This window comes from Chelon labrosus (genome assembly GCF_963514085.1).
Source record: "Chelon labrosus genome assembly, chromosome: 15".
NCBI lineage: Eukaryota > Metazoa > Chordata > Actinopteri > Mugiliformes > Mugilidae > Chelon > Chelon labrosus.
This window is the reverse complement of record NC_140348.1, coordinates 27557615-27580623: the sequence shown is the minus strand read 5'-3', so window position 1 is coordinate 27580623 and position 23009 is coordinate 27557615. Positions and strand designations below refer to the sequence as shown.

The following is a 23009-nucleotide window of genomic DNA, read 5'->3' as shown; positions in this document are numbered from 1 at the left end:
CTGCATGTTTGCTACATGATTACGTAAACAATAAATAAACTTTGCATTTACTTGTTAATTCTTTTTTTATTATTCTTTGGAAACATTTCATACAACATACACAACATTAACATTATTGTTCCTCGTCAGCTCTGATAGAATTACACATTATATATGTGAAATTAGACCTTCTTTGTCTTATGAGATATTAGAAAACAAATGAAAACAAAAAATAACTTAATAATCGTTACTTTTGCATTTGAAATAAAAATAAAATGACATTTACATGTAGTGAGGATTTTTAGATTTCATCACACCTCTTTTTGACTTTTGGTCCTAATAAACGCCGATACAGTTACACATTGAACTGTTAAAACGTTTTTTAAAGATTTATTAAAACTTGTACCAAGAGTCAGAGGAGACATTTTTCTTCATGCTCACTTAGACTTTTGTGTCTTAGTTTAAATGATAATGCTTTTGTTTCTTATGTACACTGATAAAATTACACAGTATGTAAAGAGTTTTTGTGTTATGAAATATCAGAAAACACATGAAAAGATAACATAGCCTGCACGTTTGAGAACCACAAGTAAAAATTAAATATAAAAAAAATAAAAATCTAATAAAATAAAATAAAATAATGCACAAAAATTGCATATGAACAAATGTAGAAGAAATAGAATAGAAGTAAATATATATTATATTAAAACTTGTACCAAGGTTCAGGGGAGACATTTTTCTTCATACTCACTTAGATTTTTGTGTTTTAGTTAAAATGATAATGCTTTTGTTTCTTATTTACTTTCACTAATAAAATTACACAGTATATATGTAAAATGTTTTTGTCTTATGAAATATCAATAAAAACACATGAAAAGATAACATAGGCCTGTAACAACAGAGGAACCATTTTTCTGCACTTTTGAGAACCACAAGTAAAAATAAAATAAAATAAAAAAATATAAGTAAAAATATAGTAAAATAAAATAAAATAGTATAAGCAAAAATGCACAAAAATTGCATATGAACAAATGTAGAAGAAATAGAGACAGAAGTAATAAGTAAGAATTAATAAGGTGCAATAATGTGCATTATCATTAATAACATAAAAAATAAAACATATATTACTTTAGTATTTAAAAAAGATAAACGTGAAATTTACTGTTTTATTTATTTATTTATTATTGTGTTTAAACTAAAAGTAAAAACTAAGTATTGTTTAGTATTCCAAATGGACTTCCGGGTGCAGTTACGCGGACTGGCCGGTGGGCGTCGCTGTTAACCTCCCAGCGAATCAAAACACCAGCGAGTGGGCTGGGGAGGGGGGTGACGTCATTGTTGGGGTATTTTCAAGATGGCGCTGGACTGTGGCCGGAATGCCGCTGCTGCAGCCAGCTGAGCGTTGAGGGATTTAAATAATCTTCCACCGGTCGGAGACGTCAACCTAAAACAAATATATATATGTTTATTTTTACGTTTTTATTTTACAGACCAGAAGTTAATATGTTGCACCCGCTGTGTGTCCGGTAACGTGGAAGAGTATCCCCGGCTAAAAATGGTAGCCCCTTCCTCTGAGAACAACAGAAGCCGCCGCTGCGGAGCTCGGCCGACGTCGCAGGAATTTACGCCCGGGGCCGAGGCTCGCTTGGCGGACTGAGAGGTCATGGAAAAGGAGAACGGGGGGTCGTTTGCCGTCGACGTGAACGAGAACGAAGAAGCAGAGGAGGAATTAGGAGGGAGAGGAGGGAGCAGCGCTCTCAAGGACCGGAGCGTAGCGGTGCTAGCCGGTGTCAGCGGGGGTCAGGAAGCCGGGAAGGGTCGTGTTTACGTGACCGGTAACGGCAGGAATGTAAACACAGATGCCCCCGTTCAACCGGACGCACTCAGCAAGGAGATCATGTTGGATTTGGTGGCGGCGGCGGAGAGGAGCTACCTCCCCGGGCAGCTGATTGACAGCTGTGGGGTGTCGGGGATTCGAGGCGACCACGGCGGCCTGAACGGCTTCACGGAGCCGCTCGGTCCGGAGGAGCCGGAGGAGCCGGAGGAGGCAGCTTCCTGTCCAGCTGGGCTCGGGGCTCGGGTTTCAGCGGAGAGCGAGGGGGAAACCCATGGATTTACCCCTGGAGAGGAGTTAACGGGCGGCGGCGGCTGTGTGGGGCTGACATGCCCGGGGGGGAGGAAGCAGCAGCAGGGGAACATGCCCAACGGGGGTGTTGACAGGCCGTATCAGCTGGATCAGAAACTCTGTCTAGCCAACGGGGGTCTGCATATCGTGACCACCGCCAGAGGAACATGTGACTTTCCTGACTGTTCCCAGGAAAACAGCTCTGACTTTCATGTGGACTTGGGGCAAGAAGAGAAGGGGGTCAGGTCTGGTTATTGCGACCAGCTGGCCTCTCAGTGCCCTGGGGAGGATGCACTAGCCCCAGACCCCTCCGAGGACTCCCCCACCCCTGGATCAAGTGCCAAACTTCCCTCACCCTGCCCTTCAACGCTCTCCAATCTGAACAGTGAGAGCCCAGTGTCTGAACCCAACAACACCAGAGAAGAAGAGGAGGAGGAGGAGGAGGATGAGGAGGGTTTCAGTGACCTCAGTTTACCCGTCAGGCCTCAGAGTCTGAGGACTAACCCCAACTTCACCGTGTCCCTCAGCTGCGACGCCACCCCGTTGTCCCCCGACGAGGACGGAGGCTTTTATTTTGGAGACGAGGGGGTCTACGACGAGGACTTCAGGAGCGTCTTGGAGGGGGGTCGCAGGCAGAGCGCCCCGGACAAAATGCCCGAGCTCAGCGACGGCTCGGACCCCAAGCTGATGCCAAAGAGGTTCGGCATCGCTGATTTCTTCACCAGGTAAAGTGAGGTGGTCCCCCCCCCCCCCGTGAACACTCAGAGTAGTGATGTGGGGAAAACACCACAAAGCCCCGGAAACCAAAGCGCCACCAACTAAACCACACGAGAGCTGCAAGACGTCACGTTTTCATCATATTCAAACAACACAGCGACAAATTAAACGGTTTAATGCGCAGCCAGCACACAGATGATTTATTTTCTATCAATGCTAAACTGAAAATAGGCCTTTAAATCAATTACTTTCTCCTCCCAGTCGCTGCCACCGTGGATCATCCTTCCTGCTTGTGTTGTTTCAGCATTAACACAGAATCAGAAATCAATACTTTCTGAAGGTCGACTCAGGACACGTCTCTCTACAGCTCAGGACACAATGATAGATGGTCAAATGATTGTAAGAATCTAACGGCCCCTTTGAGCAGTTTCTGTAGTTTCTTAATTTTCTACCTCCCTTTGGTCTGGATGTCATTCAGCAACAGATTTTATTTGGAATTTAAATTGATAATAAGATAAGCTTTACAGTTTAGGGCCCATGGAGACATCTCTGGGTCCCGTTCAGACCTTGTGTTAACATCTGGTCTCTGGTGTCCAGGTGTGAACACTGATCTGGTGTCAGTCCACATGTGGAGGTGGTCTGGGACACATGTGACCTCCTTCCTTTGGTAGTGTGAACACACAATGAGTCCTGGGTCACATTAAAGACCACCTACTCAACAGGGCTGATCTGAGGAAGAGGAGTTTAACTCATTCATTCAACCACTAGTAGAAATGATCACATGAATCAGTGATGTCTGTTCATTAGTACTGAGAGACTTTTAAAAGAGTCTGGGAACCAAACTAAACTAGAAACTAATCTGAACTAGAATCAACTCAGGAGAGACATTACTCTGAGGAGGGAAGATTCCTTCCTTCATTCCTTCATTCCTTCCTTCCTTCATTCCTTCCTTCCCTCATTCCAACTTTTCCTCCTTCCTTCCTTGTTTCCTTTCCCACCTCCTTCCCTCCCTATAGTTCCCCCTGTCCTTCCATCTTTACTTCCCTTCTTTCTTTCCTTCCTTCCTCCTCTCTTCATTCCTTCCTTTCATCCTTCCTGGTTTCCTTTCTTACCTTCTTCCGTCTTTGTTTCCTTCCCTCCTTCATTCCATCCATCCTTCTTTCTTTCTTTTTTCTTTCTTCCTTCCTCTCTTCCCTTATTTCAACGTTTCCTCCTTCCTTCATTGTTTCCTTTCTTACCTCCTTCCCTCCATCCTTACATCTTTACCTCCCTTCATTCCCTCCTTCCTTCCTTCCTTCCTTCCCTCATCAGTGACCTGGTTCCTCTGAAGATGAAGCTTCCAGGGTTCAGGTCTAATCTGAGTCTTTGTCTCATAAATAAATCAGATCTTAACATGTGAGAGTCTTTCCATCTTGTTCCAACATCTGGATCATGTCTCCAAGTCAACCAGCAGCTGTTGATGGTTCTGATCCAGCGGTAGGTAGAGATCCATTAGAGACAGCAGCTGCTACAATATTCTACTGAATAACATCTGTAACTGTTGAGACCAGACTGAGCAACACTGGCATCAGTTTCCACCGTCTGAGTGATAGTTGACCAGTAATTAACCTTCATAACAACGAGTTAACTGACACTAATGTTCCTGAACCTGTTCTCAAACCTTTCAGCTACACCTCCACTAAATCTGATGCAAGAAATAGAACCCTGACATCATATCTAGAATCACAAAGAACTGGAAATATGGTTCTAAAGTTGTGTTTGCTTACAACTCCTTGTCACGGGTTTCATTTAGAGCTGCAGAGGCAAAACTATCGGATCATTTCACCAGAATAAAACGTTTGTAAACAGACATTATTAGGACTGGATATCACTACGGTTCAATTCACTATCAATTCATTTAGAAATATATTGGTTTTAAAACATTTTTATTTACGTTAAAAAGAGATTTTAACAAAACTAGTTCCAGAGTTTTGTCTTATTGCCACAAAACGAGAGGATGCAGGAAATGCAATAAGATCTTTTACGAATAAATGTGAATAAATGCAGCAAAACAAACGGTAGAAAGCACATATATATTTGGAAAATTAAAGATTCACGCTCATAAAATCAGGTTTCTTTGTTTGAAAATAGAAACCAAAGTTGGGAATAATCAGAAATACTTCATCCTTTCAGGAAATATTCTTATTTCCTGGTTTCTGATTACATTTTCCAGCTGGAGAGGAACGCTGGGGGAATAACTCCATATTAATATACGTGGCATTAAAGAGGATGTCAGCCAGACGACCTACAGTCTGATGCCTATAGCTGTGTAATAGCCCGAGTGTTAATCATGTGTGTGTGATACAGCAGAGAACTCGGCCTCTCTCCTCGGGGCTCGGCCCACATTCGCCGCTTCCTCTCTCGTCTCTGAGGCCGATTCATCGCGTCGTTTAGCTGCTGTGACGCAGCACGCGTCCGACTGTCGAGCGGGAAGAAGATTACTCGGTTCCTGAAAAGCTGACATTTGAGGAATGTCGCAATCGACAGAACATCGAGTCTGAACAAACACATAAGTACAGAAATAGAGTAGAATGGCGACTTAAACACAATTTGATCAGTCTTACAGTGGACTATCCTAAAACAACACAAGAGAAAATAGTAAATAAATGGAGGAAAGACAGAAACTAATAATATAATAAATGCATTTTGTTTGATTTGTGAAGAATCAACCCAGTTCTCAGTTTGACACCACGGAGCAGAACTCAGAGGCGAGCAGGTTTGGTGAGGAGCAGCGATGGCAGCAGCCTGGAGGCCATTTGTTCAAACCTCAGATTAAGGTTTACACATCAGTCAGCCAGAGGTAATTAATCTAAGAGTAGAGACGTGGCTCTGCTCTGATATGGAAAGTTAAGTCTTTTATTTAGTGGCTGATTAACTTTGGATTTTTTGAAGGTGACTAATATGTAGGGATGTGCGATATTTCATCGTTTACGATATATCGTCAAAAACGTTCCCTACAGTAAGAATATGTCATCCCGCGATAAAAACGGTAAATTCCCATATATGACGTATATATGTGTGCGACACACTCACAGCCCAACACGTACGGAATATTTACAAATTGACAATGGTGGAAGGCTCCGCCTCCATTATCTGGTTTGGTTTTAACCCCTTAACGCCTGAATTGATTTTTCAATTATATAAAGAAATTAAATATTTTTGCTTACCACTCCGGCCGGTCCTACGAGAAACTGGTGCTTGCAAAAGGTTCCTAGGAATTTTTTGAATGTGCACAAACCGACATTGGAGTATTACATGCGTTATTTCGGCTGCAGTCTGAACGGAAACAGTGCGTCGTGAATTCGCGACACTATGCATGAAGGGGTTAAAAAGTCTGATGCGGAGCAGCAAATTACAACATGCAAGGTTTGCAAACAAATAGAGCATAAAAAGGACAGTAACACCGCTAATTAGGTTCCACCACCTCAAACACAAGCGTCGACTTCATCCAAAGAGTCCGGTAAAAAAACAACAACTCAGATAAAACCTGCCGATGCATTATAGTCAAAAAGATTTATCGTCATTTTTATCGTTACCGTGATAAATACCAGAAATTATCGGGATAAAATTTTTAGTCCATATCGCTCATCCCTACTGATGTGTGGTGAAAGTCGTGACGACGTCGACTAGCCACCACACATAAAAACACAGTAGAACGTAATGAAATCTATATTCTTGACCTGAATACTTATTGTAACGCCATCACCAACGTGGTGCATTCACTGACATCAAGGACAAAAAAACACGCTCTACAGCCGCGGCAGCAACGTCAGCTAATAGCACACAACGTGAACACATGAGCTTATCAATACAGTGAGTATAGAGATATATATAACCTGTAAAAATCAGCACAATCAATAGTGTTTAATAGAACTTCACAGCGTGTTGTTAGACCATATTATGTAGCTGGGATAAAGCCTTCTGCGTGTCCTGCAGCTAAAGGTCTAATAACTTTATCAAATAGTTGATGTGCAGCCTCCTTCTCTCTGTTACCACAGGACGTTTGGTGAAGTTGTTAACTGACTGCTGTCCAGAGGATTTGGACCGTTCCTCTGCTAGCGTTAGCATTAGCATGTCTTGTTTGCAGTAGTACCTTAGTTGTATTTCAGGACTGACATGTCACGGTAGTATGGGCTTCATCTTTAGTGAAGTATTTCCACACACTTGATGAACCAATGACCCACTGGGCTCCTCACCTGTCTTCTAGGAGGCGTCCCTGTTGTTATTGTCGCGTGATCAGTGACTAGTCGTCATGATGTTTAAAGCTACATGGCTCATGAGTGAAGTGGCTAATCAGAAAGTGATCGATATGGTCGTTTGATGAAGGCCTGTTACGTCAGAAAGCGTTCTGTAGTGTACCTAATGAACTGGCAAGCGAGTGTAAGATCAGCGTTTGTGTGTCGTGACACGTCTCCAGATGGCGGAGGTGGGTCTGGTGTCTTTAATGTGGTCCTGAGCTACGTTAATGATGTTGTTCGTCTTCCCGTGCCAGAGACAGAAAACGCTCCCAGCTGTGAGTGGACATGTGTCTTTAATTTTAATCTGCGCGGTAATCGTGTCTCTGCCGACTGAATGGGGCGAAGACGAGACGTCAGTCACCGCCGACGGGGGCACAATAAACCCTGGAGATAAATCTGAGTCGTCATTTAACGGTTTCCTCTGATAATTTGTCTCACGGTTTGAGAAGACGGCGTCAGCTCCTGGTTCTTTATAAATGAAAAAACGGCGCCGAATGTTGTTTATTTACTGGATTATTAAAGAGAAGAAAGTAGAATTGAGCAGCGTAGATACCTAGTCTGAGCGGCAGGTGTAGGAGCGTTTCTGTTTGCTAAGTCTCCGTCTGCGCCAGCCAGGCCTCGGCAGCTGGCTCCAATGTCACCGCGTCTCAGAGGAAATCCAGGCAGACGGAGAGGAATGCCGCTGGAAAAACTCCACGCTGGCTGTTTGGTTTCACGGCGCTGAGGGGGCGGGTCACGGAGGGTCACATCCACACATAACAAACACCACCAGGAATGCTACTTCACCCAGACCGACTGCAGCGCTGCTTCGGCCTAGAGCAGTTATCCACGTGGAGGATTTCTGCAGCCGTGATCGGGTTTAAAGCGCTCTGGCGTCGGCTGAATACGCAGCTACAGGTGTGATGTTGGCAGAACGAGGATGCCTCTGATGTAGACGACACAAAGCAGAACGTCTTCACATGCAGGAGGATGAATTGTGACAACCTAACCTGTTGCTTGTGACCATATTCTCCTTTGTTTTCTTTCTGAAAGCTTTTGAAGAAGCTCGTACTGACTGTGATCTGCAGGCAACCCACGATTACGCCAGAACAAACTAAACCTAAATGTGCAGAGAAGAAGCTTCCTCTTTTCTATTTCTGGTCTGTTCTTTCACTTGTTGCTCGACAAGATAAGGAGACGAACATGCAGTTTGCGAGCTTTCCACATCACAGGCGTCTGGTTTACGTTCAGTTTTAGGATATAAACCTTTTTATTGTTGGTTGTAATAGTCAAGTAGTTTCAGAAGATCAAAACATCTTTGTAAAAGATCAGAAAACAATGATTCAAGCGAACAAAAGCCAACTCTGTTCAGTTCCTGTTATCAGACAAGACCAAAGCAGCTGTGAGACACTTCAGCATGTGTGTGTGATTACTTTCAGTTCTAGTTCAAGCAGCTGCTGAATTATTTAGTCAAATACGTCAAGTTTTGTTTGTTTTGCTGTACTCTTTTATTCTTGATCTTGAACAGAAAGGTTGATTTTACGTGACAGACTCTTTGGATTCATCAAACCGTTGCTGGATCAGAACTATGAACAGCTGTGACATGACTTGGTCAGATGATAACAGTCTCTTTCTTATTTATTTATCAACATCCGTTACTGTAAGGTCTGAACGTGGCTTGAGACGACTGGGTTCTGACGTTTCTAAGTGAGTTCTTGTTTCCGACACGCTTCAGAGTGAAGAAACTTGATCCTGCTGAGAGGGAGGAATAATATTTGCTTGGCCGTCTGCTCAGGGCTCAGCGTCGTGTTGGTTCTCCTTCGCGCCCCCACTTCCTTTTCACGATTCCTCTTTGTCTTTCCCGCAAACTCTTCCAAAGAAACCAGCGTAAAACTGTTGATCTGGCAGTTTTTATTTATATGTTTTTTTTTGTTTTTTTTTTCCACCTCCGGCATCACTTTCAGAAAGTGCTGCTGCAAGCTGCACGATCGGGATGAGTTCACAGCGTTCGTCGCCGTTTGAGGAACTGAAATGTTCCTCTGAGTCCGACGTCAGTTTAGTCCTTCTGTGTTTGACTGAGCACAAGAAGCAGACATTTAGAGAAATCAGTTACTAGAGTGAAACATGATCAGATAATGCTTATTTTTTGAACAAGCTGCAGAGGAGCTTTAAATATGTTGCTGTTGCACATCATCACTTGCGCAGTTGTTTAAAGTTGACCTAAACTTAGTTGTATACAGACTGATCCTACCTACCCAACCAACCAACCAACCAACCAGAGAAAAGCATTTTTGGTTGAGAAAACAACATGTACAACACAGCTCTGTAGCATCAGTGTCTGATTAAGTTTTTCCACAACTTTCTTGACAGTATCCGTTGGCATTTTATCAACTCTGAGTCTGTAATTTCTCTGCTAGCGCCACAGCAGAGGGAGGGAGCATATCTTCACATATGGTGAAAGGTTTCTTGGCTTTAGCTATGAGCAGAGACGCTGCGTAAGAGGCTTCCAGGGCTTTGGCTGATGCCGTGGAGGCTTTCCGCATCGTGTCTTGAGATGACCTGAATTCTGAAAGTTTCCTCTTTAAAAAAAAAAACCAAAAAAAAAAAAAAACCTCAGATGGCTTACTGACATGACGTGTATGTTTTGTCCTGAGATGGGAACTAAAGATGTCCTGTCTTCATGCTGCTGTTGGCTAATTTCTCACTGCAAAGAAAACACAATGTCATGGGTGGGCTGCAACTCAAAGACGTAAATCCCATCAAAACATATTCCTCTGAATGTTGCCGTAATATTGCCGGCTCTGGCTTCTCCTTCTTTGGTACTTGTGCTTCCATGTTCTCATTAGCATTGTTGCTACGTCTTAACCACAACTCTATTGTTTTAGTTCTCAAGGCAGCAATGATTGACAGGTGATGCCCATTGGCCAGGTTGGGTCAAACCATCCTGGTATGAGGAACATGAATATTTGATAACTTACAATTAGAATATTTGTTTGTGGAGGGATTTTCCCACAGCGATCATTATTGTTGACGCCAGAATTAAATTTCTAGAACGAGGTTCAAGTCTCATGCTGCTGTCATGTTTCTACTTGTACATTTCATCCAGTACTGGAGCTGATAATTGTTAGTAACAACGATCTGTCTCTCTGTCTCTCTGTCTTCCTTCCAGGAGCCTGTTTTCTAGGAAATCCAAAGAGCCCAGGGCGACGTCCCACAATGCAACAGGGTGGCGACTGTTTGGCAAGACGGCGCCCAGAGAGGAAGATCCAAGCAAAGAGCTCGCCTCCACGTTGGCCACGCAGCAGGTCGGCGCTTTAAACAGATTCATATCTTCACTGAAACATTTCACTTCTTCATGAAAACGTACAGAAGCTGATTTTAGATGCAGAAGTTTGTACGTTTGTGTTTGCCGTCATTTCCTGTCAGTCAGTAGCTGTGAAAGCCGCCCGATGTTGCTCCGCCCCTGAAACATTTTAGATGAAGAAAGTTAGTCTCTCTTGTTGTGAACTGATTATGCTCCTGTCAGGCCAGTCAGATTATTTGGGGCTTCATGTGGTGAAGACGGTACACGTCATCTGAGCACTGTGGCTTTGAAAATAGCCGCCGTCTGAGAAATTAGATGTTTTAGAGTCTGCTTTGGTGTCAGTTGTAAAAGACATTGATTTAAAGGCTGTACTTTTAATTCTGAGCTGAGAGGAACATCGTCTGCCGCATCTGGGAGGAGGTTTCTTTAACATTAACCAGATTAGATCAGCGACATTTAACCTGATTTATCTCTGATTGATGAAACTTCAGATATTCTCGTCTCCCAGCTTCTCCTGTCACAAGGTTTCATGTATTGTGTTTTGTAGCTTATATAACTTTAAGTTGGGCGTCTTTGTGTGAGATAGCATTTTATTGATGATTAAGAGTTCAAACAATAATGTTAATAATGCAGGTTTGTACCTAAGAACAGGTTTAGAGTGTATTTATACTCATGGAGACCAGTCCTGCTCTAAATCTGGTCTCCATGACGTTCAGCTTTAGTTTATAATAACACAGAGACGTTGACCTGTTGTGGTTTGTAGAAACATTGAAGCTTGTTCCAAAACATGTATCACCTCCTCAAATCAGGGTTACTGGGGCACCACCCTGGAGCCAGGCCTGGGACTGGGGCTCGTGGGTGAGCGCCTGGTGGCCGGGCCTTCGCCCATGTCTCCCGGTTGGGCCCAGCCCGAACGGGAGACATGGGCTCGCCTCCCTGTAGGCCCACCACCCGCAGGAGGATTATGAAGGGTCCGGTGCTTTGTGGATCGGGCAGCAGACCAAAGTGGGGGCCTTGGCGTCTGATCCTCGGTTATGGAAGCTACCCGGACGCCTCCCGGGAGAGGTGTTTCAGGCATGTCCCACCGGTAGGAGACCTCGGGGCCGACCCAGGACACGATGGAGGGATTATATCTCTCATCTGGCCTGGGAACACCTGGGGGTTCCTCCGGACGAGAGACGAGACCTCTTCAAATCAGTCCAGTTCAATCATTTTCTATCTGACGCAGTTTAAACATCGGCTCAATGTTATTCAGATCAGAATGACTTCAGTAGTGTACCTAATGAACTGGACAGGAAGATGCTGCAGTGTGGAGGTGTGTGTGGACTCCTGTGAGGCGATGTGTGTGTGTGTGTGTGTGTTTCTGGCTCCAGAAGCTAACGGCGTTAGCCTGCATCTGTTCACACGGAGACACGGAGTTAAAATGGATTTACTGTGTGAGTACGTGGTCGCTAAGCAACCTCCACACAGAGCCTGCAGCTGAGGAGGCAGATGATGATTACACCCCCTTCCACCCCACTCCCACACACAATCCTCCCCTCTGTCCCCGCTGTGTGCTGCTTCGTCTGGGCTCAGCCAGCGATGACGCGCATCCTGCCGTCCAGAGCAGGTGGTGTCCGACACACAGACACGTCTTTCTGTCTTTGTGAGGACAGATCCATTGACATAAAGCGTCCTCTAGGTCCGTCCCTTAACCATAACCAAGTCTTAACTGGTTTTTACCCTCATAATGGAACCCCCCCCCCCCCCTGCACAGTCCTCCATCTTGCTGTAGCAGGATGCCAAAGCTCCCTGGTTTGCTCCTGGTGTGACCTCTGACCGATCTGAAAGCTAACGCTGCTAACGCCGCTAATGCCGCTAACGCCGCTAACAACAAACCGTCTGACAGCCGCCGGCCTTCGCGCTGGCCCTGCTCTCATGGAGGCTGCCAGAGTCAGATGATTCACCGGGAAAAGGAGCCGTCCAGATGTGGTTTGGCTTAAGTTGGTTGACACGTCAGACACAAATCTGTGGAGGAGGAAGAAAAGAGGAGGAGGAGGAGGAGGAGGAGGAGGAGGAGGAGGAGGAGCACTTAAACTCTTCCTCTGAATACATCTGCTTAGAGGGATGTCGGCCAAAACTATGATCTTAACTTGAGCTTGAACTATGATCTTGTTCTTGAAATGTTTCTCTTAAAGTGACCTTTAAACGGCGGTGACCTGATTCTTTTTTTACTACGCCGGCTGGTTTTTATAGTTCGCTTTAAACTCTGAGTTAAACTCTGAGTTTAAAGCGAAACTCAGAGTCTCCAGCGTAGAATCACTGCTGCTGCTGAGTACCGAGATATTTGAGACAATAGCATGCTTCCAACTTTGTGGCTGCAGTTTTAGGTTTGGCCCTTTCCTGTTTCCAGCATCACAATAGCTTCATGTACAAAGACAGCTCCATGAAGAAGTAAATAAAACTCTGTATCACCCAGAATCAGTCATGCAGTTTCAGCTGAGAGGGAACAAATCCCTGCAGCCGGCCTCCAACATCTGGTGGAAAGACACCAGGAGAGAGGATGTTTAATCAGGTATGTTAGAGTGAGCCGTGAATTAAAGCTGCGCAGACCGCTGTGATGATTACAGGGAGGAAAGTTTAGTGAGAAAGCACCGAGCTACAAGCTGTGAACACGAGCGTTTATCTTCAGTGTGTGACGGAGGCGAGCTCAAAGCATTTCTGCATTTCATTTGCACTTATTTAAATGTGAGATTCGATCAGCTCGCTGGTTATTTACCCGTGATAAACAAATTAAGTTATTTTCAGCACTTTACGTGGAAGTCACTCAATCAGTCACATGATGTTTTTTTTTTTTTTTTTGACTTTCACTTCATCACAGAGCGTCAGAGTCACAGAAGGAGCTCTGTCTCCCTCTGCTGGCGACGCTCTGGAATCAGCTCATAAAAAACCTGTTGTCCCGTTGACCCTCAGCTGTCCTGCTCCGTGAATGAACACACAAAACATCATAGCTGCGACCGAAACGGACACGTTGACATTCAGTCGCCCACTCGCAAAAAGATTTCCTTCTCGGTTTGATACTAACGAATAACCAGCTCTGTTCAGAGAGTCTGTGTGTAGGTTGTAGACAATGACACCAACGGTCTTACTCCAGAGCAGCTGCACTTAAAACGGAGATACAAAGGTTTAAAAATAAACAAGGAACTTTCAGTCGCGTTTATTCTTCTTAGTAAATGTTTATGAAGGTTCTCGGTGCTATATCCAAATAACAAAGCTGCCGTGAATGTCCTGTCCAATCTGTGGACGACTAATGACCGAATACTCGCCTGTAATTGCAAGAATTAGTTTTTTTAATCCTACCTTCCCCAGTGAATGGTGCTCTGATGATGATAGGATCTGAAGTCCAGGTTAGGGTTAGGGTTAGGGTTAGTCCAGGTTATTTGTGGAGGGCGAGTTTCAGATGTTCCAAATAAAACTAAACTCCACAAGAGTCATTTAGAACTGAAGCCTTGAATTAAACATTCAACAATAAATAATAAACCATGACCTGGAAGTATAAGAACCTTCACAGACTGATATATTTGGAAGAACTAAAGTAATTTGAAATGTTTTTGTTGATCTTTAAACCGCCCCAGACAGAATCTTATCTGGGCGTTCTCATCCCACAGTCTTCCTCAGCAGATGAAGATCACCCCGTTGTCTTGGACATTTTGATAACTGTGTGGTGCAGCAGTTAAAAGAAGAAGCTGGGGTATCTGTTTTAAGCTCCTTTCTTTGTTTTTGGCGTCCACAGGAGGAGCAGGTGGACGACTGGGACGCACCGTCGTGTCCTCAGCGCCCCCTGTCTGCAGGGAGGAGGAAGAACCTGGAGTTTGAGCCTCTTTCCACCACAGCCCTCATCCTGGAGGACCGGCCGTCGTAAGTCACGAAACATATCGACGTTAACAGCTCTGATCTTGTCACCTCCAGTTTAGGACAGAATCAGCTTATTAAGTTTGTGTCAGAAAGAAAGAGGTGGCAAGTCTCAAATGGTTTAGAGTAGGTGTTTTAGAGAAGTATTGACTGTGTGGGTGGTGGAGATGTAATCTGACAGGAAGTAAACTGTCCATCTCGCTCATCGTTCTTTGTCTGTCCTCCAGGAACCTTCCCGCCAAGTCTACAGAGGAAACTCAGAGGCACAAGCTGGAGTACGAGGAGATGGTGGCAGGAGCCAAGAGGAGAGGTAGAATCCAGATTTGATTAGTCTCAGACACAGTTAACCCCGGAGCATAGATCTAATCTGCGGTCTGATCCGTCAGAGCTGAAAGAAGCCCAGAAGAAGAAGCGTCAGATGAAGGAGAGACACCGACAGGAGGACAGCATCTCCAACGCCATGGTGATCTGGAACAACGAGATCCTGCCTCACTGGGACGTCGTGTACGTCTCCACAGCTCTGTCATGTGATGTGACGTGATGTGTGACACAAAGTGTGTGTATGTGTGCAGTGTGTTTATCTGGTGTTTGTTTGTAGGAAGGGAACGAGGCGGGTCAGGGAGCTGTGGTGGCAGGGACTTCCTCCCAGCGTCAGAGGACGAGTGTGGAGCCTCGCCATCGGCAACGAGCTGAACATCACTCCAGGTCTGAACCAGCACTCACACCCTCCACACATGTCTTCAGCATAAAAATGACTTAAAACAGTCATAACACTGAGGTGACAAGTCAATTTAGAGGTCAGATCAGGTGTGGTTCAGTTCCTGGTTTAGTTTCAATAAATCAGGGATTTGTCTCAGTCTGATCTTCACAACACATGTTTGTGGACAAAGGAGCTTTCTGAGGAGCTCAGAGAAAGAGTTGTTGTTGCTCATCAGGCTGGAAAAGGTTCCAGAACCATCTCTAAAGAGTTTGGAACCCACAAATAATCCACAGTCAGACAGATTGAAGACGACTGTTCCCCTCCACAGGAGTGGTCCACCAACAAAGATCACTCCATAATAGTCTGAGAGGTCCCAAAGGAACCCAGGGGAACTTCTAAGCAGCTAAAGGCCTCTCTCTCATTGAAGACACAAGTCGTTCTGCCTAAAGAATGGTTAACAGGATCAAAACTAAACCTCCAGTCACTCTAGACATGTGATGCTCCTAATAAAACCCCAACTTCTCTTTAGAACTGAAGACTTGGACGAAACGCATTTGCTTCAGATTAGTTTTTTAGATAAACTATGACCTGAATGACTGAAAACCTCCACAGATATTTACTATTAAACCACAGACAACAGAATCTTACGTCAGACTTTGTTTTGACGTGAAGCTCCTTTTACCAGCAGAACATTTGTTAACTTGTTTAGGAAACCTCACCTCTCTCCTGACTTGGTCGTCTTTTGTGTTTTTATTCAGAGCTGTACGAGATCTTTCTGTCCAGAGCCAAAGAGAAGTGGAGGAGTTACAGTGAGACCAGTTCGGTCAACGACAACGAGAGCGGTACCACTCAGCTGCTGTTACACTAAATAAAGTTTAAATAAATAAATAAATAGAACGTCTGAACTGAAATCTCGTTTTCCTCTGGTGTTTTCAGACGGAGGAGCGTCTCTGGCCGACAGAGAGTCCAGTCTGGACCTCATCAAACTGGACATTTCCAGAACCTTCCCGTCTCTCTTCATCTTCCAGAAGGTAAACTCACCTGTGACAGGTGAAGCGTCGACGGTGCAGCAGGTAACCAGAGGTAACGCTTCTCTTTTCTTTCTGCAGGGCGGTCCTTATCATGACCTCCTGCACAGCGTTCTGGGAGCTTACACCTGTTACAGACCTGACATCGGCTACGTGAGTCGGCTTCTCTTCTAATTTACTCTCAGAACGAATCGGAAATATTTTTGCTCGTGTAGTTGGTTCAAAAACCTGGAGGAAACGACTCCAGACGTAACGTTAACTAGCTGAACTTAAAAGTTAAATTTAATTGTACCTACATTTGTCCACAGAAAGCCACGTCTCAACAGCTTTATGTTCAGTATTCATGAATATATTTACTGCACATCTGCTGCTACTTGTCGCTACATCATTAAATTACCGTAATGACTCTAAATCCAACATTAGCATCGTTACGGTAATTTAATGACGGACTGAGAAAACTAACTCAAGATCTTATTCTACGTGCAGACGTTTCATGTATTCATAGTGTTATAATTAGAGTTTTTTATTAAGACAAAAAGAATATTGTGGGATTTATGATTAATTACAGATTAATGGTAACGATTCTTATCTTCTAAATGTTTTAAACTAAATGTTTCAGGTCCAGGGGATGTCCTTCATCGCTGCCGTGCTCATCCTCAACCTGGAGGAGGCCGAAGCCTTCATCACCTTCGCCAACCTGCTCAACAAACCCTGTCAGATGGCCTTCTTCAGAGTCGACCATGAACTGGTAAAGCAGCACAGCGATGGTTGAATTATTAAATTAAATATAGATTCACACAGAAGAGTTTAAAAGCTGAGCCGAGTGGATCAGAGGAGGATGGTTGATTCAGATGATCAGTGGAGAATAAAGAATAAATGCATATGTTCAGATTTATTCTCTTTATTTGTTCCCAGCTTCCATAAAAGACAAATGTTTGTGGTTAAAAGTGAATCATTTCATCTTTTTAAAGCTTCGTCTTCTTCTCTCAACGTTTCAGATGTTGAAGTATTTCGCAGCCTTTGAGATTTTCTTTGAGGAGAATCTTCCTCGTCTCTTCAGCCACTTCCAAACCAACAACCTGACCCCTGACCTCTACCTGATCGACTGGTGAGTTATGAGACGACTGGAGATCTGATCTCTGTAAATGAGCAGCGCCATCATGTGGTCAGTAGAATATTGTAGCAGCTGCTGTCTCTAATGGATCTCTACCTACCGCTGGATCAGAACCATCAACGGCTGCTTGTTGACTTGGAGACATGATCCAGATGTTGGAACAAGATGGAAAGACTCTCACATGTTAAGATCTGATTGATTTATGACGCTGGTTATTTTAGAGAAGGAAGGAAGGAAGGAAGGAAGGAAAGAAGAGAGGAAAGAGGGAAATAAAGGAAGAAGGAAAGGAAAGACTGAAGAAGGAAAGAATGAAGTAAGGAGGGAAAGAAAAGACGAAGGAAGGGAGGGAGGGAGGAAAGAAGTGAGGGAGGGTGGAATGAAGGGAGTGAGGAAGGAAGGAAACAAGAAAACAAGGAAGGGGGGGTAGAAAGGAAGGGAGGAAAGAAGAAAGGGAAGGAGGGAGGAAGAAAGGAAGGAAGGAAAAAAAAGAGGAAGGGAGGAAGGAAGGAAGGAAGGAAGAAAAGAGGGAAACAAGGGATGACAGAAGGAAAGAAGATAGGAAGGAAGGAAGGAAGGAAGGAAAGAAGGGTGGAAGGAAGGAAGGATGGGTAGAAGGGAGGTTGAAAGGAAAGAAGGAGGAGAGGAAGGAAGGAAAGAAAGAGGGAAATAAGGGAGGAAGGAAGGAAGGTAGGGAGGGAGGAAAGAAGTGAGGGAGGAAGGAATGAAGGGAGTGAGGAAGGAAGGAAACAAGAAAGAAAGGAAGGGAGGGAGGAAGAAAGGAAGGAAGGAAAGTAGCGAGGAAGGAAGGAAAGAAGGGTGGAAGGAAGGAAGGAAGGAAGGAAAGGGGGAGTTGGGGGGAGGGAGGGAGGGTTCTCGTTTCCTGTAGCTGTGATCTGAGCAGGTAAATTAAAAACAGATGAAACCATTAAATATTTCTCGTCCTCTTCTTCTTCTCTCTCCAGGATCTTCACTCTCTACAGTAAGTCCCTCCCCCTGGACGTGGCGTGTCGAGTGTGGGACGTCTTCTGCCGGGACGGGGAGGAGAGCTTGTTTCGTACGGGGCTGGGCATCCTGCGTCTGTACGAGGACGTCCTGCTCCAGATGGACTTCATCCACATCGCCCAGTTCCTCACCCGCCTCCCAGAGGACCTGCAGTCTCACACGCTCTTCAACGCCATGGCCAGCACTCACATGATCAGCAGGAACCGCCGCTGGGCTCAGGTTAGGCTCCTCCCACATGTCCTCAAACAGGAAGTAGAAATATTAGACTTGTTTAATTAGGAAAATGAGACAATATCACATATCAGAGAATATTAATTAGATAACTGAGTCGTTTTATGCAGAAGGTAACGGTGACTCTCCTCTTCCTCCTCTGTTCTTCATGCTCCTCGTCTTAATCACCTTCCTCTTCCTTTCTCCTCCTCTTCCTCCTACTCCTCTCCTTGCTCATCTTCTTCTTCATCCTCTTTTCCCTCTTTTCTTCCTCTTGCTCCCCTTCTTCTTTTTTCTCCTCTTCCTCCTCATCTTCCTTTTCCTCATCCTTCTCCATTTTCCATCGCCTCCTTTTCTTCTACTTTTCCTCTTTTTCCCTCTTCTCTTCGTCCCTTCGCCTCCTCTTTTTCTTTCTCATCCACCACCCCCTCCTCTTTTCGTCCTCCTACTTTTCTTTCTACTCCTCCTCCTCTTCCCTCCGTACTCCTCTTCTTGTTCTTCCTCCTCCTTTTCCTCATCTCCTTGTTTTCTTCCCACTCCTCTTTTTTTTTCCCACTTCCTCCTTCTCCTTTCTCCTCCTTTCTTCTCTTCCTCCTTCTCGTTAGTCCTCTTCTTCTCCTCCTCCACCAACTCCTTGTGTTTTCCTCCTGCTACTTTTCCTCTTCTTCCTTTCTCCTATTTTTCTTCCTCTTCCTGGTCCTTTTCCTCATCCCCTCCTTGTTTTCTTCATCCTCCTCCTCTTCCTTCACCATCTCGTCCTCTTTTTTCTTCCCCCCTTCCTCCTTCCTCCTTCTCCCTCCTTACTCCTCTTCTCCTTATTTTTTCTCCTCTTCCTCCTCCTCTTCCTCCTACTCCTCTCCTTGCTCATCCTCTTCTTCATCATCCTCTTTTTCCTCCTTCTTTTCTTCCTCTTACTCCCCTTCTTTTTTTGCCCTCTTCCTCCTTATTCTCCTTTTCTTCATCCTTCTCCATTTTCCATCACCACCTCCTCTTTTCCTCCTACTTTTCTTTCTACTCCTTCTCCTCTTCCCCCTTTCTCCTCATCCTCCTCCTCTTCCTTCACCATCTCCTCCTCTGTTTCTCCTCCTACTTTCCTTTTTTCCTCTTCCTCCTCTTTTCTTCCTCATCTTAATCATCTTCCTCTTCTTTTATCCTCCTCTTCCTCCTACTCCTCTCATTCTTCTTCTTCTCTCCTCTTTTACTCTTCTCTTTTTAACAGAGGAAGTGTTGCGTCTTTTCAAAATAAAACAAAATAAACCAAAGTGTTAATGAAATGTCTGAACAGTTTAATCAGGATAATCAGCCAACATTACACATCAGAGGCTGTTAATGAAGATGACTGAGTGAACGTTGTTGTGTTTTCTTCTTTCAGGTGTTTTCTGCGTTGATGAAGGACGGAAGTAAAGAGACGGATAAAAACACCAGCCCTGCTCTGAGAAGCTAACACTAGCTCAACTCCTCCGTGACGCTACGGCTACGTCCAACGCTACGTCTGACCGCTACGTCTGACTGCTACGTCTGACTGCTACGTCTGGCGCTACGTCTGGCGCTACGTCTGACTGCTACGTCTGACGCTACGTCCGACGCTACGTCTGACGCTACGTCTGACCTCTACGTCTGGCGCTACGTCTGACTGCTACGTCTGACGCTACGTCTGACCTCTACGTCTCTCTTCAAACTAAACTCCAGCTGTGAAGCTCGAAGCCTGAAGGTGAAGTGAAGAGTGGAAGCTGATGCAGAGCAGAACCAGTTTCCTCAAACCTGTGTCGGGACCAGAGCCGGTTGGTTCAGCCAATCATCTCTCAGCAGTATTTTATAGCCGGCCGACTCCTCCTCCTCCTCCTCCTCCTCCTCCGCCGGCGGCCGGGAGGAGAACAAACTAATTAAATATAAAAGCAGTCGACAGCACCACTAAGGACAAGGCCCGCCCCCTCCTCCTCCTCCTCTTCCTCCTCCTCCTCCTCCTCCTCCGTTTAATACGTCGGTGCTAAGGATTTTGTGGTTTTTGATTTCACACTTTGTTTTTGCTGCTTCAGTTTTTATCTTGAACCAGGATCCAGACCTGAACCAGGATCCAAACCTGAACCAGGATCCAGACCTGACTCTGGATCCAGACCTGACTCTGGATCCAGCTCTTCTTACTCCACCAGTGTTTGATAAACGAGGCACTTTATCTCCGCAGCACTGCTACGGCTACGTCACCGTCAACACTCAAACTAAATCCATCGACGCTGCTGCTGAGCTTTTAGAAGTTAGAGCTGAGAATGAAGTTTAGATCCAGAAATAAATCAGCTGCAGACGTTCAACACGTCTCTTTATACTTTTAGATCTTCTATACTTTCATTTAACGGCACGTCTGAACTTTAATTCACTGAAAACATCTTTCTCCTACTCCTACCTTCTTTTCTCCTCCTCATCCTCCTCCACCTCCTCCTCCTCTTCACATCCTCCTCCTCTTTTCTTCCTCCTACCTTTCTTCCTACTCCTCCTCTTAATCATCTTCCTCTTCTTTTCTCCTCCTTCTCTCCCTCCACCAGCTCCTCCTCATCTTTCTCATCTTCCTCCTCCACCACCTGCTCCTCTTTTTGTTCCTCCTCATCCTCCTTGTATTTTATCCTCTTCATGCTCATCCTCCTCCTCTTTGTCCTCCTCCTGCATTTCTTTCTACTTCTCCTCCTCCTCTTAATCATCTTCCATCTTCATTCTTTTCTCCTCCTCTTCCTCCTACTCCTTCATCATTAAATTTAATTTCCTGATGCCAAAATAAATAAGAAGTTAATGAATGAACAGTAAATATTGACAGTTTTCATTTTAATAATTAACCAGTGAATGAAGTCGTCGTGTTGAACTGAAGTATAGAAGTAAAACCCAGAGTTTGTTCTTCTCGTCGCGTCGCCTCCAAACACTTCTCTTTGATTTATTCACACTAAACATGTGAAGTCCTGAAACAAACACACACACACTACGCACAGACACACAAAAGAGACCAAGAGGACGAGGGACTGGACCACCTGGAGCTCAGCAGATCCTCACCTGGGACACCTGGAGCTCAGCAGATCCTCACCTGGGACACCTGCTCCAGGTGAGGATCTGATCGTCTCCATCAACCAGACGACGCATGAACTTAATAGAAAACAAATGGATCAAACATGTTAAAAAGAACCAACTTGATTTTTATTTTGTTATAATCTGTGTTTGCTTTTTTTTTAAATTCTATTTAAAGTCGAACAAACTAAACTCTTAATGGAGGAAGTGTTGCGTCTTTTCAAAATAAAACCAACTAAACCAGCAGTGTTAACGAAGCAGCTGTTAATTAATCTAATGAATCAACAGGTTCAACTAATTAAAGGAATCAGTTAATCGCTGGCTCGTCCATTAAACACATCTGAGATTATTTTTCCAACCTTAAATCCGTTTTAAAACTATTTATTTTTACATTTATTTGGATTTTATTCAACGTTCAAGAATAAAAATATTAGTTTTCAGCCATAAATCGACCCCAGACGTGTTGTAGATGCCGTCGTCTACTTTATCTAAAAATAAATAAATAAAGTGCAATATAATGTTGGAGGTTCAGTGTGATATTACCCAGAATCCTCAGCAGCTCGGTTTAACGTTCCCGTCACTCCACAAACATTTAGTAGATTAACGTGATCTTTTTATTTAAGTGTCATCTTTTATACTCCGTGTGCGTTCAGCTTCTTGTTTCAGATTTATTTCAGTGTACAGGTTTTTTTCATGATGCCTTAACGGTGATGTAAATAAACTGTAAAAAAACAAAACGACTAAAACTAAAAAAAAAAACAGTTCTTTCTTTTCATATTACAGCCACTAGTTAAATAAATGTGTAAATAAATATCTGAGCAAACGGAGCCGTGGGTGTGTTTGAGTTATTAAGATGTTTGTCTTTTATCTTTTCATGTTGGATGGAATAAATGAGATGGGTGAGGAAGAGTGTGATGAGAAGAGGAAGAGTAAAAAAGGAGGAAGAAGATGAGGAGTGAATGAGGAATGAAGAAGAGTAGAAGGAGGATGAGGAAGATGAAGTAAAAAGAATAGGAGGGGGAAGTGTAAATAGAGGAGGCAGATGAGAAGGAAGAGGAAGGAGGAAGAGGAAGAAGATGAGGAAGAAGAAAAATGAGGAGGAAGATGTGGAAGTGTAGGAGGAGGAAGAGTAAAAAGGATAGGCAGACAAGGAGGAAGACAAAGTATAGAAAGAAGAGGAGGAAGAAGAAGAGGAAGAATGAAGAACAGGAGCAGGAAGATGAGGTAAAAGAAGAATAGGATGAGGAAGAGTAAAAAAAAACATGATGGGGAAGATGAAGAGATTGAGGAGGAAGCATAAAAACCGGAGGAGGAAGATGAGGAGGAAGACAAAGTACAGGAAGAGAAAGGAGGAGGAGGAAGAGTAAACAGGTGATAAGGGGAAAGATGAAGAGGAAGAGATTGAGGAGGAAGAACGTCCACTCTTTAATGGAGACATATTCTCTCATATTGAACACAGTCTTCATTTATTACTTAATTTATTATTTTTTTTATCTGATTTGTAGAAGGATTGTCTGATATTATTCTATTATTATAAATTAATTTAAATAGTTTTTAAGTTTTAAATCATTGTGCTGTTTCCTCCTCTCACCACTAGATGGCGCCTGAGGACCAGATTAAAGACCAGTTGTCTTTATT

The 23009-nt window shown here is 44.1% G+C and overlaps 1 protein-coding gene across 1 annotated transcript; it reads left to right on the top strand.

The window, feature by feature from the left end:
- Positions 1 to 1328: 1328 nt before the first annotated feature.
- Positions 1329 to 19834, top strand: LOC311500729 (TBC1 domain family member 12-like). Its single transcript, XM_084562302.1, has 13 exons — positions 1329 to 2829; positions 10247 to 10382; positions 14154 to 14278; positions 14500 to 14582; positions 14659 to 14776; positions 14871 to 14977; positions 15731 to 15814; positions 15909 to 16003; positions 16082 to 16153; positions 16620 to 16748; positions 16999 to 17108; positions 18077 to 18335; positions 19699 to 19834. The coding sequence occupies exons 1-13, from the start codon at positions 1643 to 1645 to the stop codon at positions 19768 to 19770; spliced, it is 2577 nt and encodes an 858-aa protein (XP_084418428.1). The 5' UTR covers positions 1329 to 1642; the 3' UTR covers positions 19771 to 19834.
- The last annotated feature ends 3175 nt before the right edge of the window (positions 19835 to 23009 follow it).

Excerpts from the sequence above, each read along its gene's own strand:
- LOC311500729 (XM_084562302.1), top strand. The coding sequence starts at position 1,643 with ATGGAAAAGGAGAACGGGGGGTCGTTTGCCGTCGACGTGAACGAGAAC. Across the intron at positions 10,383-14,153 it reads CCACGTTGGCCACGCAGCAG|GAGGAGCAGGTGGACGACTG; the intron begins GTCGGCGCTTTA and ends TGGCGTCCACAG. Across the intron at positions 18,336-19,698 it reads GGAACCGCCGCTGGGCTCAG|GTGTTTTCTGCGTTGATGAA; the intron begins GTTAGGCTCCTC and ends TTCTTCTTTCAG.